Source organism: Lemur catta, chromosome 9, assembly GCF_020740605.2.
Source record: "Lemur catta isolate mLemCat1 chromosome 9, mLemCat1.pri, whole genome shotgun sequence".
In the NCBI taxonomy this organism is placed as follows: domain Eukaryota; kingdom Metazoa; phylum Chordata; class Mammalia; order Primates; family Lemuridae; genus Lemur; species Lemur catta.
The window spans coordinates 31,829,367-31,842,702 of NC_059136.1; the positions used below are offsets into that span (position 1 = coordinate 31,829,367).

At 47.5% G+C, this 13,336-nt stretch overlaps 1 protein-coding gene across 1 annotated transcript in view; it reads right to left on the reverse strand.

Moving 5' to 3' along the window:
• The window catches only part of TG (thyroglobulin), a 244,685-nt gene that overhangs the window by 195,225 nt on the left and 36,124 nt on the right, over positions 1-13,336 (reverse strand). Inside the window, exons 18-21 of the mRNA XM_045561428.1 lie at positions 12,897-13,051; positions 11,018-11,174; positions 9,428-9,652; positions 2,442-2,591 (exon numbers count right to left, since the gene is read on the reverse strand). Of these exons, the coding sequence (XP_045417384.1) occupies positions 2,442-2,591; positions 9,428-9,652; positions 11,018-11,174; positions 12,897-13,051 (687 nt within the window). The remainder of the gene's footprint in view (positions 1-2,441; positions 2,592-9,427; positions 9,653-11,017; positions 11,175-12,896; positions 13,052-13,336) is intronic.

Consider the following 13,336-nt stretch of genomic DNA (forward strand, 5'->3'; position numbering starts at 1 on the left):
TGAATGGTATTTTATAGCAGTCCAAAGACTTGATAACACCTGGGGTTTTATATTTCAAGACTATTGGTTATATGATTGACCACTGATTAATAACAACTTTTATGGGGAGGTTATAAAAGCAACTTTTTAAATAGAATACTTTGCATGCCATACATGTTATACATGAATTAATACATCAATAAACAAACAACTAAATACTCAGAAGAGCTACTCAGTTATCAACAGAACTTCAAACATGGCCCAGTGGACCAGCTAAGTTAGGAAATATAGAAGAGTATAAGTCAGAACTATAATATAGGCCTCAACTAACTATGTAGAGAAACTGGGATTCTAAAAGCTGTCCTAACAACAAAAGGAAACCAAGGGAATATTGTAATCTCTTGGTGTCATTTAAAACTTGGCAGATTCTCCTGCCCTGTGCTTCCCTTCAATACGATTCCACCTAAGAACACAGACCAGATAATTCAACAGGTAGAACAATGTAGTTAATGAGTCATGAATAAGTTTCCTAGATATAAACAGACCCTTAGCAGGACTCCAACCTTGACCCTGGAGAACCATTCTCCAAAATCTCTCCTATTACTCAAGAAAGGTGTCTGGGAGAGGGGCAATGTTGTAACACAGCCTCTACTACTGCATGGAAGTGCAATCAAAGCTCACTCCAAAAGTGGGGTGAGGGATGAAAGTTTATTGTTTATGTTAAACATTATGTTTCCACTTTGCTAGGGACTGAATGTTTCTCCACCAAAATTGTAAGTTAAAGTCCTAATCCCCAATGTGATAAGATTTGGAGGTGAGGCCTTTGGGAGGTAATTAAGTTTAGATGAGGTCAGGAGGGTGGAGCCCCCATAATGATATTAATGACTTTATAAAAAGAGACAGACAGGAGACCTTTCTCTCTCCCTCTCTGTGCATGCACCAAGCAAAGCCCATGTGAATATAACCAGGAAGAAAGCCTTCACCAAGAAACTGATCATGCTGGTACCCTGACTCAGACTTCCAGCCTCCAGATCCATGAGAAATGAATGAGTGTTGTTTAAGCCACCAAGTCTATGGTAATTTGTAATGGCAGCCTGAACTGACACCTGCTTGATAACCACATTGTAAGTGAGATCTCATTGGCTCCACCTGATAGACAAGGGAGTTGACATTCAGAGAAGGAAGGTGATTTGGCCTAGGTCACAGTACCAGTAAGAGGGGACAGCAGGGATGGAACCCGGTCTGGCCAGTGCAAGCCTCAGCCTCTGTCCTCTCTTCTCTGCCTTTTTTGTCATATCCCCTCCATACACAAGGATCAGTACATCACATCAACCCTCTTTTAAGAAAGTGCTCCTCTGGCATTTCCATAGCACTTTGAGTCATCTCAAAGCACAAGGACTGGAGTCGGTGTACAAACTGAGGGTGATGCCCAGGTGTCAGGCACACTTGAGGAAGGGTTTGTTTCTTCTCCGGGAGGAATGTCAGAACTCTCAGCCTATAAAATTCCTCCTACTTTTACTTTCTTGGAATTACTGTCCTATTATGCTGTTCTCCTGACCAAGGAAACTGCCCTCATCAAAGAGAGTGACTTGGTATCTTTTGAGCACTTGTTTTAAAAATTCTAGAAATTACTCAGATTTTAAGCAATAACTGTTTGCCTCATGTTGACACAATTTCAGACCAAGATGAAAAGATGTACAGTAAGGCAAGTTATGCGTCCTTGCTAGGAAAACCCCAATACCCAGGTGACTATTAAGTAAGTAGAACAAGTGAAATCACATGACATACGGGAAAGCCAAGCAGTCCTGACATCCTGACAAATGTCTAGGGCCAGAAAGGGAATAAGAATTATGCAAGGTAATAACTATCAGTGGAAAATATCTTTCACTTCTCATTCTGATAAAGTTGACTTACAAAAATCGGAAGTTTCAGAATCAGACAAAACCAAGATCAAAGGCCAGTGAAGTCATTAGTTAGCTGAGTGACTTTGGCTAAGTTTCTCTTCTTTGAGCCTTAACCTTCTTATCTGTAAAAGTTTGGTTAATACTATTTACTTTGAAGGGGTGTTGGGAAGATTGAATGAGACAACACAGTAAAATACCTGGCCCAGAGCCTGACAGGGGACAGGTATTCACAGATGGTGGCCCCTTTGATTACAGTGCTGTGTACCCAGTAGCTTTCAATGGTGGGAAATCCACCCCTGCCCACCATCACCAATTTCCACCCAAGAGACACTTGACAATGGAGACATGTTTTTGTTGTCATAACTTGGGGAAGGGAGTGCTACCAGCATCTAAGAGTTAGTGATGCTACTAAACACCCTACCATGCACAAGACAGCCCCCAAAAGCAAGGAATTTATTTACTGTTCCAAAATGTCAGTAGTGCTGAGACTGAGAAACCCCGTTGCATCCCATTATACTACAGAGCTTTTCTTTCCAAGCAGGACCCTGCAGAACTTACAGTGAGTCCGGCTGAAAGCTCCAGCAGCAATGGTGGTTCTGCCCATGGGACACAGGACACAGGCCAAGCTCCCTGCCTGTTCTTGGTAGGATCCCACAGGACAGGGGATGCAGTGCTCATCTTGAGAATAGCTTCCTTCAGGACACTTAGCTAGAAAACATAAGCAGAAAAATGACATTAAAGAACAAGACATGCGCTTTACAGTTACAATCCCAAAGCACACAAGGTACGTGAAATCCTAAAATTGGTTCAAGAGCACATTCATTTAACAAGTGTCCATTGAGAACCTACTGTGTGCCGGGCTCTGAGAGCCAGAGGGACAGCTGTGAAGAAGGCAGGCGAGCTTCCTGCTCTCCAGCAGCTGACATGCCTGTTGGACGTGAGGGAGTCAGAGAAGAACTTCAGCTACAGGTAAAATGAAGCAGGAGAGGAGGGCATGTTAGTGAGGGAAGGCTCTCCGAGAGATCATGCTTGGGACTTGAATGATGAGATTCAGCCCAGACAAAGATCTAGGAAAAAAGAATTCCAGGTAGAGGTAACAGCAAGTGCAAAAACCCAGAGGTAGGAATGAGTTTGGATTATTCAAGGAATGGAAAGGAAAAAGCCAAACAAAGCCAGATGCTGTGCTAGAGCTTAGTCTGCAAAAGGAAGAACGGCATGGCATGAAGTAGGAGAACACTTCGAAAGATGAGAGCCTATCCCGAGGTTACCATGGGAACACTTCACAAAGTTAAGGGCATGGTGGAGAGTAGGGGATGAGGAGGTGCAAACTTTGGGATCTAACAGATTGAATAAAGTCCCACTGACCACTATACCTGTAAAATTTTGGACTTTTCTGAGGCTCTACCTTCTCCTCTATAAAATGGGGATTAACAATAATATCTCATTGTAGTGTAGTGACAACCAACATAAAGTACACATCATAATGCCAGATTCACATATATGCTCAACAAATGATATTTTTACTCTTGGAGGAAGTCCTTTTTTGTAGCCAACCTCAGTACCCATTCTGTCCAAATAGGATGCCCTCTGCATGGGGCAGTCCCGACAACTCAGCACCATCTCGCTTACCTCCCGTGGCCCCTCTCCCTGTTGGTCGGTCATTAATTGTGTTGCTCAGACTCAGAAGTAGGTGGGGGCAGGGGAGGCTCTCACTACCAGGGCTGTTGGGCTTTTGGTTGACTCAGAAATGCCAAGTACGACCCCAGGAGTGGGCACCTCCTTAAATTTTGCGCCCCGGAAGCCTCCCTCATCTTGTCCTTCCTGGTGTTACCCTATGAATCTACCCATTCTCAGGGCTCTCTGTTCCACTGATTCTACCTCCCAATTCCTCCTAATTTTCCTGCTCTGATATAGGCTGGGAAATCAGAAGACCAACTGGAGTTAGAGCTCTAAGAAGAGTTCTTATAAGAGTTCTAAGTTAGGGTGCAAGGGCTCTGCTCTGAGGAAAGTGCATGAACTGGACCACTTATCATGACAGCCCAGAGAAGGGGACAGGGGAAGGAGGTTCTTTTAGCTTTTTTTCTTCAGTGTCCTGTTCCCATGAGTTTGCCAAATAACTACCAGAAGAAGTGAGTTTTTACCCAGTAAAATGTGGGAGCTAAAATCTTGCCTACTCTTAGGAACACTTATTCTGTGCCTGTCACTCTGTTGTGTTCTTCATGTGCATTAACACTCCACTCCCAAGAGTTAGTATTTTATCCCCATTTCACAGATGGGAACACTGAGCCTCAGGACATTTGTGCATGACTTCCCAGCATGCTTTTCAGCGAGGGCAGCAGGGAAGTAAAATTATAGAATATGCCAAGTACAGGACCAGATGTTTTACTGTGTTTTACTCACAACCCTATGAGGAAGGTATCATGGCCATTCGAGATTGGAGAAAACTGAGGTTCAAAGTCAAGGTTGACCAGGCAGGGAGGTGATAGAGATGGGGTTTAAACCCCATTCATTCATCTCCAAACCATAGGCTTTGCTCCATCCACCAATCCAAGCACCTCCCTCTGGTGGAGAGGTCAGCACAAATGCGTGGGATGGGCTGAGATGGAGCCAGTGTTGATTTAGCAACTACTATCTCTGGCCTGCATGGGTGCTTGGCATTTCTGAGTAAATGAGAAACTGGAGCCACATCTTGTGTTTTTCGGTCTACCCCAGCAATTAATATCCTCCCTCAGAGAGTGGAGTTTCATTATTTCTGTGAGTCAAGTTGTTGATAATTATCTCCAGCACTTCACCCCCAGAACTGTGACTATATTTTTCAAATATGTGGCCTCCAAACTCATCGCTAAAGGAAAGCGAAAGCTTTTGGGCCAGGCTGAGTGGCCCTGCCTCCAAAGCCTGAGGTGCAGATGAAGAAGCAGAAGAGGGCTGGGGACTAACTCCTGCGGCCGTCCCAGTCACTTCCTGGCTCTTGTCTGTACTCAAGGAGTGTGCCCGCTCTTTCCTCCCCCCATTCTTCTCTGCCTCTGATGTCAAGAGTCCTTTCCACCCAAAAGAACACTTTGTAAGTCAGAATGAGACAGCAGCTGGGTTATGGTCATCCTTCTTCTTGAAGGCCACTGGGTCCACTGCCACAACTGGGTGCTTAGCCTCAATTAAATCCCTCCCTCAAAATCCTTGCAAAACCCCTTTGGCCTCAGTTCCCTCCTTCATAAAATGAGACAATTTGGCCCATTTGAGTTTGAGAGCATCACAAAGCTTTGGAGTCATGCTACCCCTCCTGCCAACCCTCCCCCACAGACCCCCAGCAGTGACTGCTGTCTTCTGCCCCTTAGGAAGTGGCTCAAGCCCATACCTGGTCCTGTCACTCTCCATCTTAAAATTTTCCCATGTGGCCCCATCTCCAGCCCAAGCCCCTCACAGTGCCCCACGGCCTCTCCTGGCTGGTCCCTGACTGTCTCTCTGATCTCACCTCCTGCCATACTCCCCACACTCCTCATTCCTTGGCTGCAGAAATCATGAGCACTGTCTCCATAAAGCCACGTTGCTTCTGTACCCATCTCCATTTCTGGAATGTTCTTCAACATGTTAGCACCCCAACATGGATGCACACACACACACATGTAGCATCCAGTCCCCTGGGTCCAGGCTGCTATCCCTACGTGAGTCATGGGGGATAGATCTTCCAACCGGTCCCTGAGCCACTGCCCTCCTAGGGAGCCATCCAGTCTAGCCACCATGAGATGTGCACATGTAAACACATACACATACACACACACACACATGTGCACATGCACACATACCTCACTTCCTGCCTGATCCTGTTTGAGCAGTAATTCCTGCTCATCCTTCAAGACTTGAGCCAGCATTTGCTACCCAGTGAGCTTGCTCTGACTGCCTTGCTTGGGGTGCAGCAGGCTTCCTCACATGATATTCCAGCTGTCTAGTCACCTACCGCTCCCCAACTAGACAGTGAGTTGTTAGTTCCTTCAAAGTAGAGTGTTCATGAGCATGAACAGGGTGTTTTATAAGTAATTATATTTTGAAAGCTTGGACGGATGGATGGATGGATGGATGAGTGGAAGGAAGGAAAGAAGGGAAAAAGGAAGAAACAAAAAAAGGACAAAAGGAAGGGAGGGAGGGAGGGAGGGAACAAGGAAACAAGACATAACATATTACTTCAGAAAAAAAATCCGAAGGGAACTAGCTCTATTATAAGAATTAATAGTGAATGAGTAAAAGTTAATGTCATCCTGAATAGAAAACAGAAAATCTAGACAATTTCTCTGGGATCCTCCTTAATAAACTCATCTGCCATGAAAGAGGCCAGCAGGTAATTACAAGGGGCAGCCACATGGCTGGCCTTGAGGCAAGAGGGTGAACAAAACAGACGCCATCAGAGCTGCAAACAAGGCCTCCACTCCCAGGCAGCATCCAGTTCCCTGGGTCCAAGCTGCTGTGCCTATGTGAGTCACGGGGGATGGATCTTCCAACCGGTCCCCTGAGTCACTGCCCTTCCAGGGAGCCATCCAGTCTAGCCCCCGTGAGATGACACAGAGAAACCCTGGCTCATTGCCACAAGACAATGCTCTGCCTTGTAACATCACAGCTGTGCCCCAGATGTGCTTTAGAAGGAAAAGATCCAATAAGAATAGATACAAGAATTGGAGGGTGTGATTTCACTAAGAGCCCCCGTGTTGATAAGGGAGACGTGTTGAGAAGGGAGACGTGATGCAGAGGACAGAACAAAGGATCTGGGGTCAGAGAGGCCTGAGTGTAGATCTCAGTACTGCCAATTGTAACAGCAAAACCATTCATCAAGAGTTCGCTACGTGCCAAGTGCTGTGCTTTGCATCAGTTATTTCATGCTATGCAAACCACAACCCAATGAAATAAGTGTTACTATCCCTACTGTTCAGATTATGCCCAGTGGGAATCAGGGACTTTCCCGGGATCCCACAATGAGAAAGTGGGGGAGCCAGGACGTAATTAATACTGAGAAAATCCAAGGCTCTCAGTACAGTTTTGTGACTTCCATTCTGGACCTTTCTAACCATCTGGGGTAAGCGGGCAGGGCTGAGTGGTGTGATTGACAGGTATTTGTGAGTCAGTAAAACCCTTAATCAGTTGAAAAACAGAAGGTAGGTTTATCTAGAGCCAGGATCGGCCAACTGCAACTGTGAGGCAAATTCAGCTCGCCTTCTGGTAAATAAAGTTTTATTGGAACACAGCTGCATGTTTCTCCCACAATGGCTGAGTCGAGTCATTGAGTCCAAGACCGTATGGCCCGAAAAGTCTAAAGCGTCTGCCATCTGGCCCTTTACGGAAGAAGTTTGCCAGCTCCTGCTCTACAGCAAGTGTGTCCAGTGTGAGGTCTCCCCTTCAGTCCCTTCCCAGGACCACCCCCTGCCCTGTGGCTCCCTCAAGGGCACTCGGAAGCCCCTGCCCCCTGATGCCAGGCCCTAGTCCTTCACACACTCAGGCTCCCCCTTCAGAGAAAGCCAGCTAAGTTTCCCTCCCATCTCCCAGACGACAGGAACTGATAACTGATTCCCTAGAAGGAACTGTGGGAACACATTGCCAGGACAGCCCCTTTACTTTACCTCTGTGGGGTGGGGGAGAAGGAGGACCCCCGAGAGGGGACAGGACGTCCTTACAGGCTCAGAGTCAGCACAGGCGCTCTGCCCTGCCCCCCACCTCTACCTCCTGCCCTCCCCTCTCAGCTCCCTGCTCCAGAGGAGCCTCCTGGTGCAATTTCCACACTCCCTGTTACACCACCTGGGGTGGCTATAAAAGCAGGCTCCTACAGCGCCCACCCCCAACACACACACAACATACACATGTGTGCACACACATACACACCACACACCCATAGATACACACACACATGTACACATACACACAGACACACCACTACTAATACAGAGTCTGTTCACAATAAAGTCCGAGAACAAGGTTCCAGGTGTTCTCCGTGTGACTCTCCCTCTCTGACACCCTGTTTCACCCACTCTAGCAGGTGGCACCATCCACTCCTGCTCCCATATCTTGTCTTCATTTGGGGCTGCTCTGGTGTGGGGGAAAGAAAGATCATTGGCTCTGGTCCCAGAATGTGGCTCGCCCACTGATAGTCCAGGGAGCTGAGTCCCTCCCCTGAGTCTGCCTGCTCTGGGCACGCCAGGTGCACAGACTCATTTCATCGGAGCCTCGGCTTCTCCATCTGTTAAATGAGGAAGTGACCGGCTGCCAGGGGCTACTGTGAGAGTCAAATGTTTGTAAAAGTGCATTGTAAACTGCAAAATCCTCTGCAAACATTAGTAGAAAGTGGTTGTGTTTCTGTTTTCTGTGTTAGGATTTAGCTGCATCTTAAATCCAGTGTGGAGTTTAGAATTTGGCATGGACTTCAGAAAAGGAAAGGCCATGTAGCTTTTGTGTTGCAACCAATATAAATAATGGAAAAAAAAAAAAACCTGAGAAACATCTCCTCTCTCTGCAGCTCAATAAAAATGACTTCCTGTCTCACTCCACCTGGGAGGAAGACTCCTCATCATGAGACCCTTGAAGCGTCAGCAGTGGACATTATGGTGGCCCCCAAACATGCCCACGTCCTGATTCTCAGAACCTGTGATTATGTTAGGTTACATGGAAAAGGGAAATTAAGGTTGCAGACGGAATTAAGGTCCATAATCAGACGATCTTAAAGTAGGGGCAGTAGCCTTGATTGTGCAGCTGTGTGTAATTACAAGGTCCTTAGAAGTGAAAGTGAGTCAGAGGAGATGTGACCAGGGAAGAGGGTCAGAGAGCTGCAACACTGCTGGCTTTGGCAATGAAGGAAGGACGCCACCAGCCAAGAAATGTGAGCAACTTCTAGAAACTGGAAAAGGCAATGACACAGATTTCCCCTGAAGGCCTCCAGGAGGAAGGCAGCCCTGCCGACACCTCACCTCGGTTTTAGCCCAGTAACACCCATATTGGAATTTAAACCTATATAACTGTAAGGTAATAAATATATATGGTTTTAAAGCCACAAAATTTGTAGTAATTTGTTATGGTAGCAACAGGAAATTAATAGTTTCCATGAAAGGAGTGTGCAGCTGCATTCCAGTGGAAGTGGCCTCCAAAGCTACTCATGGGCAAAGGCAAGGGCAACCCAATAGCCTCCACCAGGATCGATTTCCTGGAGTTGTAAAGTCTTGGGCTGATAAATGGCCATTTGGAGACTGTGCATATTGCCATAACCAGACTAAGAAATGTCCACCCCAGATAATAGGGTGGGCATCAGCCATCTTCACAAATACAGTGCAGCCCAGGCTCCAGGGTTCAAGCTCGTTGAGAACTAATGGAAATGGTAACTTACAACATCAGATCCCTCCTTCTGTGTGCCGTCTAGTGGATGATACCAGATGCCTGTGCATCCTGGATGATTGAAAACTTCTGTGGACTAAATAAATGAATGCTTCTCAACCAACTCTCTCCAGAGCTCCAGGGGTCTTTCCCTAAGCCTCACGTGGCTCCATGAGAGCAGTCCAGGGAAGAAGGGGTGAACCTACCACACCCCAGTGGGTCCTGACTGGCCTTGCTGGTAGCCAAGACTCGGTGGAATCCTTCCAAGCACCCATACCACGTCCTGGGAGAGGTGGAAAAGCGGTCCCCTTGGAGGAAGCGGATGGAGGTGTCTGCGAGGAAAGTCTTGGAATCCAGATGCAGCTGGAACTTGCCGCTTTGGATCAGATCTGTGAAGCGGCCCAGGAGATCCTTGCCCACTAAGGCCCTCTCTGTAAGACAAAGGGCAAGGCAGAGGTCACCTCATTGTTCTCTGCAAGAGTCAGGGAGAGTCAAGAGGGCAGGGCTGCCTAGAATGTCCTGGCTGAAAGAAGACATAGGCATTATCTCCTGGCTCTTGTCATTGCTGTGGCACCAACACAACCCACGTTGGTACCGGAGATCATGTCTTCAGTCACTAAGCTAAGGTGCACTGTCCAGACCCTCATCCACGTCACCCTTTCACGAGGCACTGAACACCTCTGAGCCTCAGTTTTTCCCCCTGAAAAATGGGCCAGGAATGCCTCTCTTGCAGTGGGTGAGGATGCCAGGAGAGAATGTATGTGAAGGGGCCACTCAAGGGAAGGCAAGGACTTGAGGAGGCAACGTGGCCTTCTGCCTTGGCGCTCAGCCAAAACAGAGAAGCCTCTCACTGTGGTACCGTGAGTGTTTCCTATGAAGGAAGCAGAGGAGCGCCGCATGGGGAGCTGGGCGGACCCCTGCACGCAGCAGACACTCATGCTACAGCAGGCTCCTGTGAAGCCAGCCCGGGCCTGAAACCACAGTCATCATGTCACTGCCTCTCCATTGAAGCCAGCAGTGAGTATCCCACACTTTGGCAGCTCCAAACATACCCAATTTATCCAGACTCCCTCTGGAGGAAGAAGGAAGGGGACCCCTAATTCATAATTGGGGGGGTGGTATTTTCACACAGGTTGTTGCCCTAAGGGACGGAGAATGACAGAAATATAGTCTCCTTCCTGGAAATGTTTTCCAGTAGTTCCTCCTCACAGAAGACAGGGAGAGCTCCAGTCAGTCCTGCCCGCTGGGGGTTTGGCCACTGAGTGGTAGAAGACAGAGGGGAGTTGCCTCCTGTTCCCCTGTCAGAAATATATGGATTATTTCCTGCCCTACCAGAAAGTTCAGAACTGAACACAGTGAATGTTCACGTAGCTACCATAAAATCCAGTCTGCTCCTCCTAGATTTTTCTCCTCTCTTGATTTGTCCACATCATAACTGCCCTGTTTTAAATAGTGTAAGTGGTCTGAGATGTTTTATAACTAAAGTGAATGAGACATAAAGTATCAACCACTGAAGACTCCCTCATCTGCTCTCACTTCACACTCTCTGTACACAGAAAATCAAGAGAAGCATTAGATGTTCACAAAAGCACAATCGGGCTCTTTGCTATATTATTTAACTTGGGATGCTATTGACTAGAGCTCTATTACTTTTTATATATTTTTAAGTAATCAGCTGCCCCATGATCCTCACAGGAAGACACCCTGGGGTCCACTAGCTCTATTTGACAGATGGGGAAACTGAGACTCAGAGAGGCTGCATAGCTTCTCCAAGGCAGTGCTACAGAGAAACATACCAATGTCATGCAAATCAGGAATAGAGGCCCCTGGGCTGTTGTCAAGCTGTGATTTCCATGTGACATTCACTCCTAAACGCTCCCCAGTCACACATTCCACCTGCACGGAGGAGTCATCGCAGACAGGAATGGAAACGAGGGTGCCAAAAGTCTTCACCTACATAGAGACAGACACTGTCAGTTCAAGAACGCAGAGTAGAAAGCAGTTGTGTTGGGCCCACAGCAGGAGTCAAAACCTCAACCCTCATCACCTCAGGGGGTGAGGCAATGGGACCCCTCTTTTCCCCACCTGAGGTAAAGGAGGTTCTGAGACATTAAATACCCTGCCCTGGCTGCACGGCATGCAGAGGCCCAAGCAGAGGAAGAACAGAGCTCTGTGCATGGAAGGCCACGTACTCCTAATTTTGTGTTTCATTGGTGAAACAACTTCAGCCAACTCTGCAAACACCCTCACCACACATACATCCAACAGGACATCTCTGAACCCCTGTAGCATCCTCTGGTTCCTCCATTTTGGCTACATGGCCTGGTCTCTCCTCCCAGCCTGAGTGTGGCCAAGGTGTGCCTGCTGGAGGTCTGTGAATGGAAGGACTGCAGGCTCCTCGGGGCAGGGTGGGAAGATGGACGGTTGTGAGGCCTGTTAGCCTGAGGGCAGTGCCAGGCACAGGTCCAGGGTACAACACAAGCTTCATCTTTCCCTCTTCACATCGTCCTCTTTCCAATGATGTCTTAATCTACTTGGGCTGCTACAATGAAATGCCATGGACTGGGTCGCTTATGCACAGTTCTGGAGGCTGGGAAGTCCTAGACCAACATGCTGGCAGATTTGGTGTCTGGTGAGGCCTTCCTCATAGATGGCCGTCTTCTCATGTATCCTCACATGGTGGAAAGGGCACGGATCTCTCTGGGGGGACGTTTTTAAATAAAGGCACTAACTTCATTCATGAGGGCTCCACCCTCATGACCTAATCATCTCCCAAAGCCCTCACCTTCCAATACCACCACCTTGGGGGATACAATTTCAACATAGGAATTTTAGGGGCACACATTCAGACCACAGCAAAAGATAACATCACAACAGAATCTATATACAGCCCAAGGATAAGTTAGTTTATCAAAAGCTTGGATGTCTAGAGGGTAAACAGAAGGTTCTGGAAGGAAAGTGAAGGTACCTGTCCCCAACCCACAACTTGGAGTCAACATGGCCCTGGCCCTCAGCCCTCAGCATAGCAGCTTTGACCATCTTCTTCAGGTTGCAGACAGTGCTCTGACAGCTGGCCCTGGACAGCAACATGGGCATAGCCTGAGGTTCAGGATGTCATTCACTCCAACAGCCCAGCACCCAGCCCTTACTACGTGCTGTGCCCTGTGCTACACCCCGGTGAAGGTAAGTGGATGTAGGTATTCACATAGTTTTCATTTAATGAGCACCTGCTATGTGCCAGGCACTTAGTATTCTTAGAAGGCAATGTGGCACAATTTTTAAACATGTTCTGTTAGTCAGGCTCTGTGTAAAATGCCTTAAGAATATTAGCTTGTTTAATCTCTGAAATAAATCTATGAAGTCAAGATTGTCATTACTCCACATTAAAGATGGAGAATTTGCCTCAGAGAAGCTAAGGAACTGCCTAAGATCCCACAGTCAATAGTGGAGAAGCCAGGATTCGAACCCCTGTTAAACCCAGAACCTTCAATTTTAACCTCTTGGCAGAGTGTAAGGAGCAAAAGCTTGGATCTGTGTGTTATCTCACTCAACCTGACCCCCCATTTCATGGATGACTGATGAAAGGCTCGGCAAGGTGGGCAAAGGCCCAAGTCACTGACACAGTGGCGCTGAGCTCAGTCCAAGCCTTCACGGTGGGGAAGGCCAAGTGTGTACCTGGATCTGACAGAAGCCACGGGCCGTCAGCTCATCTAATATGAAGACCTGGAAAGCCTGTAGCAGGCCTGCGTAGTCAGCACTGCACATCTTGCCTGGCGGGAGCTGCAGCTGGAAGTGCCCTTGGGTCTGGATGGTCTGCCACAGCTGGGGCCCTGCAGGCAAGCACCAGTGGTCAGCAGACAGAGGTGACAGACCCGTGGAATTCTTTTCTTTGTTTGGGTTTTCCTCTGCAAAAATAACCTTTCCTTTTTTAGCGTGAAGAACACAAGCACCACCATTTTGCATTATCATCTTCAGAGTCTAAATACTTCCTAACATGATGGCTGGTCTCCGAAATTACTTATCACCTTCATACCACGCTCAGTCCTGCCTCTGCCTCTAAACCACAGTGCTTTACATTTGGGGGTCCTGGACATTCTCCTTGGACAATTTTCCAA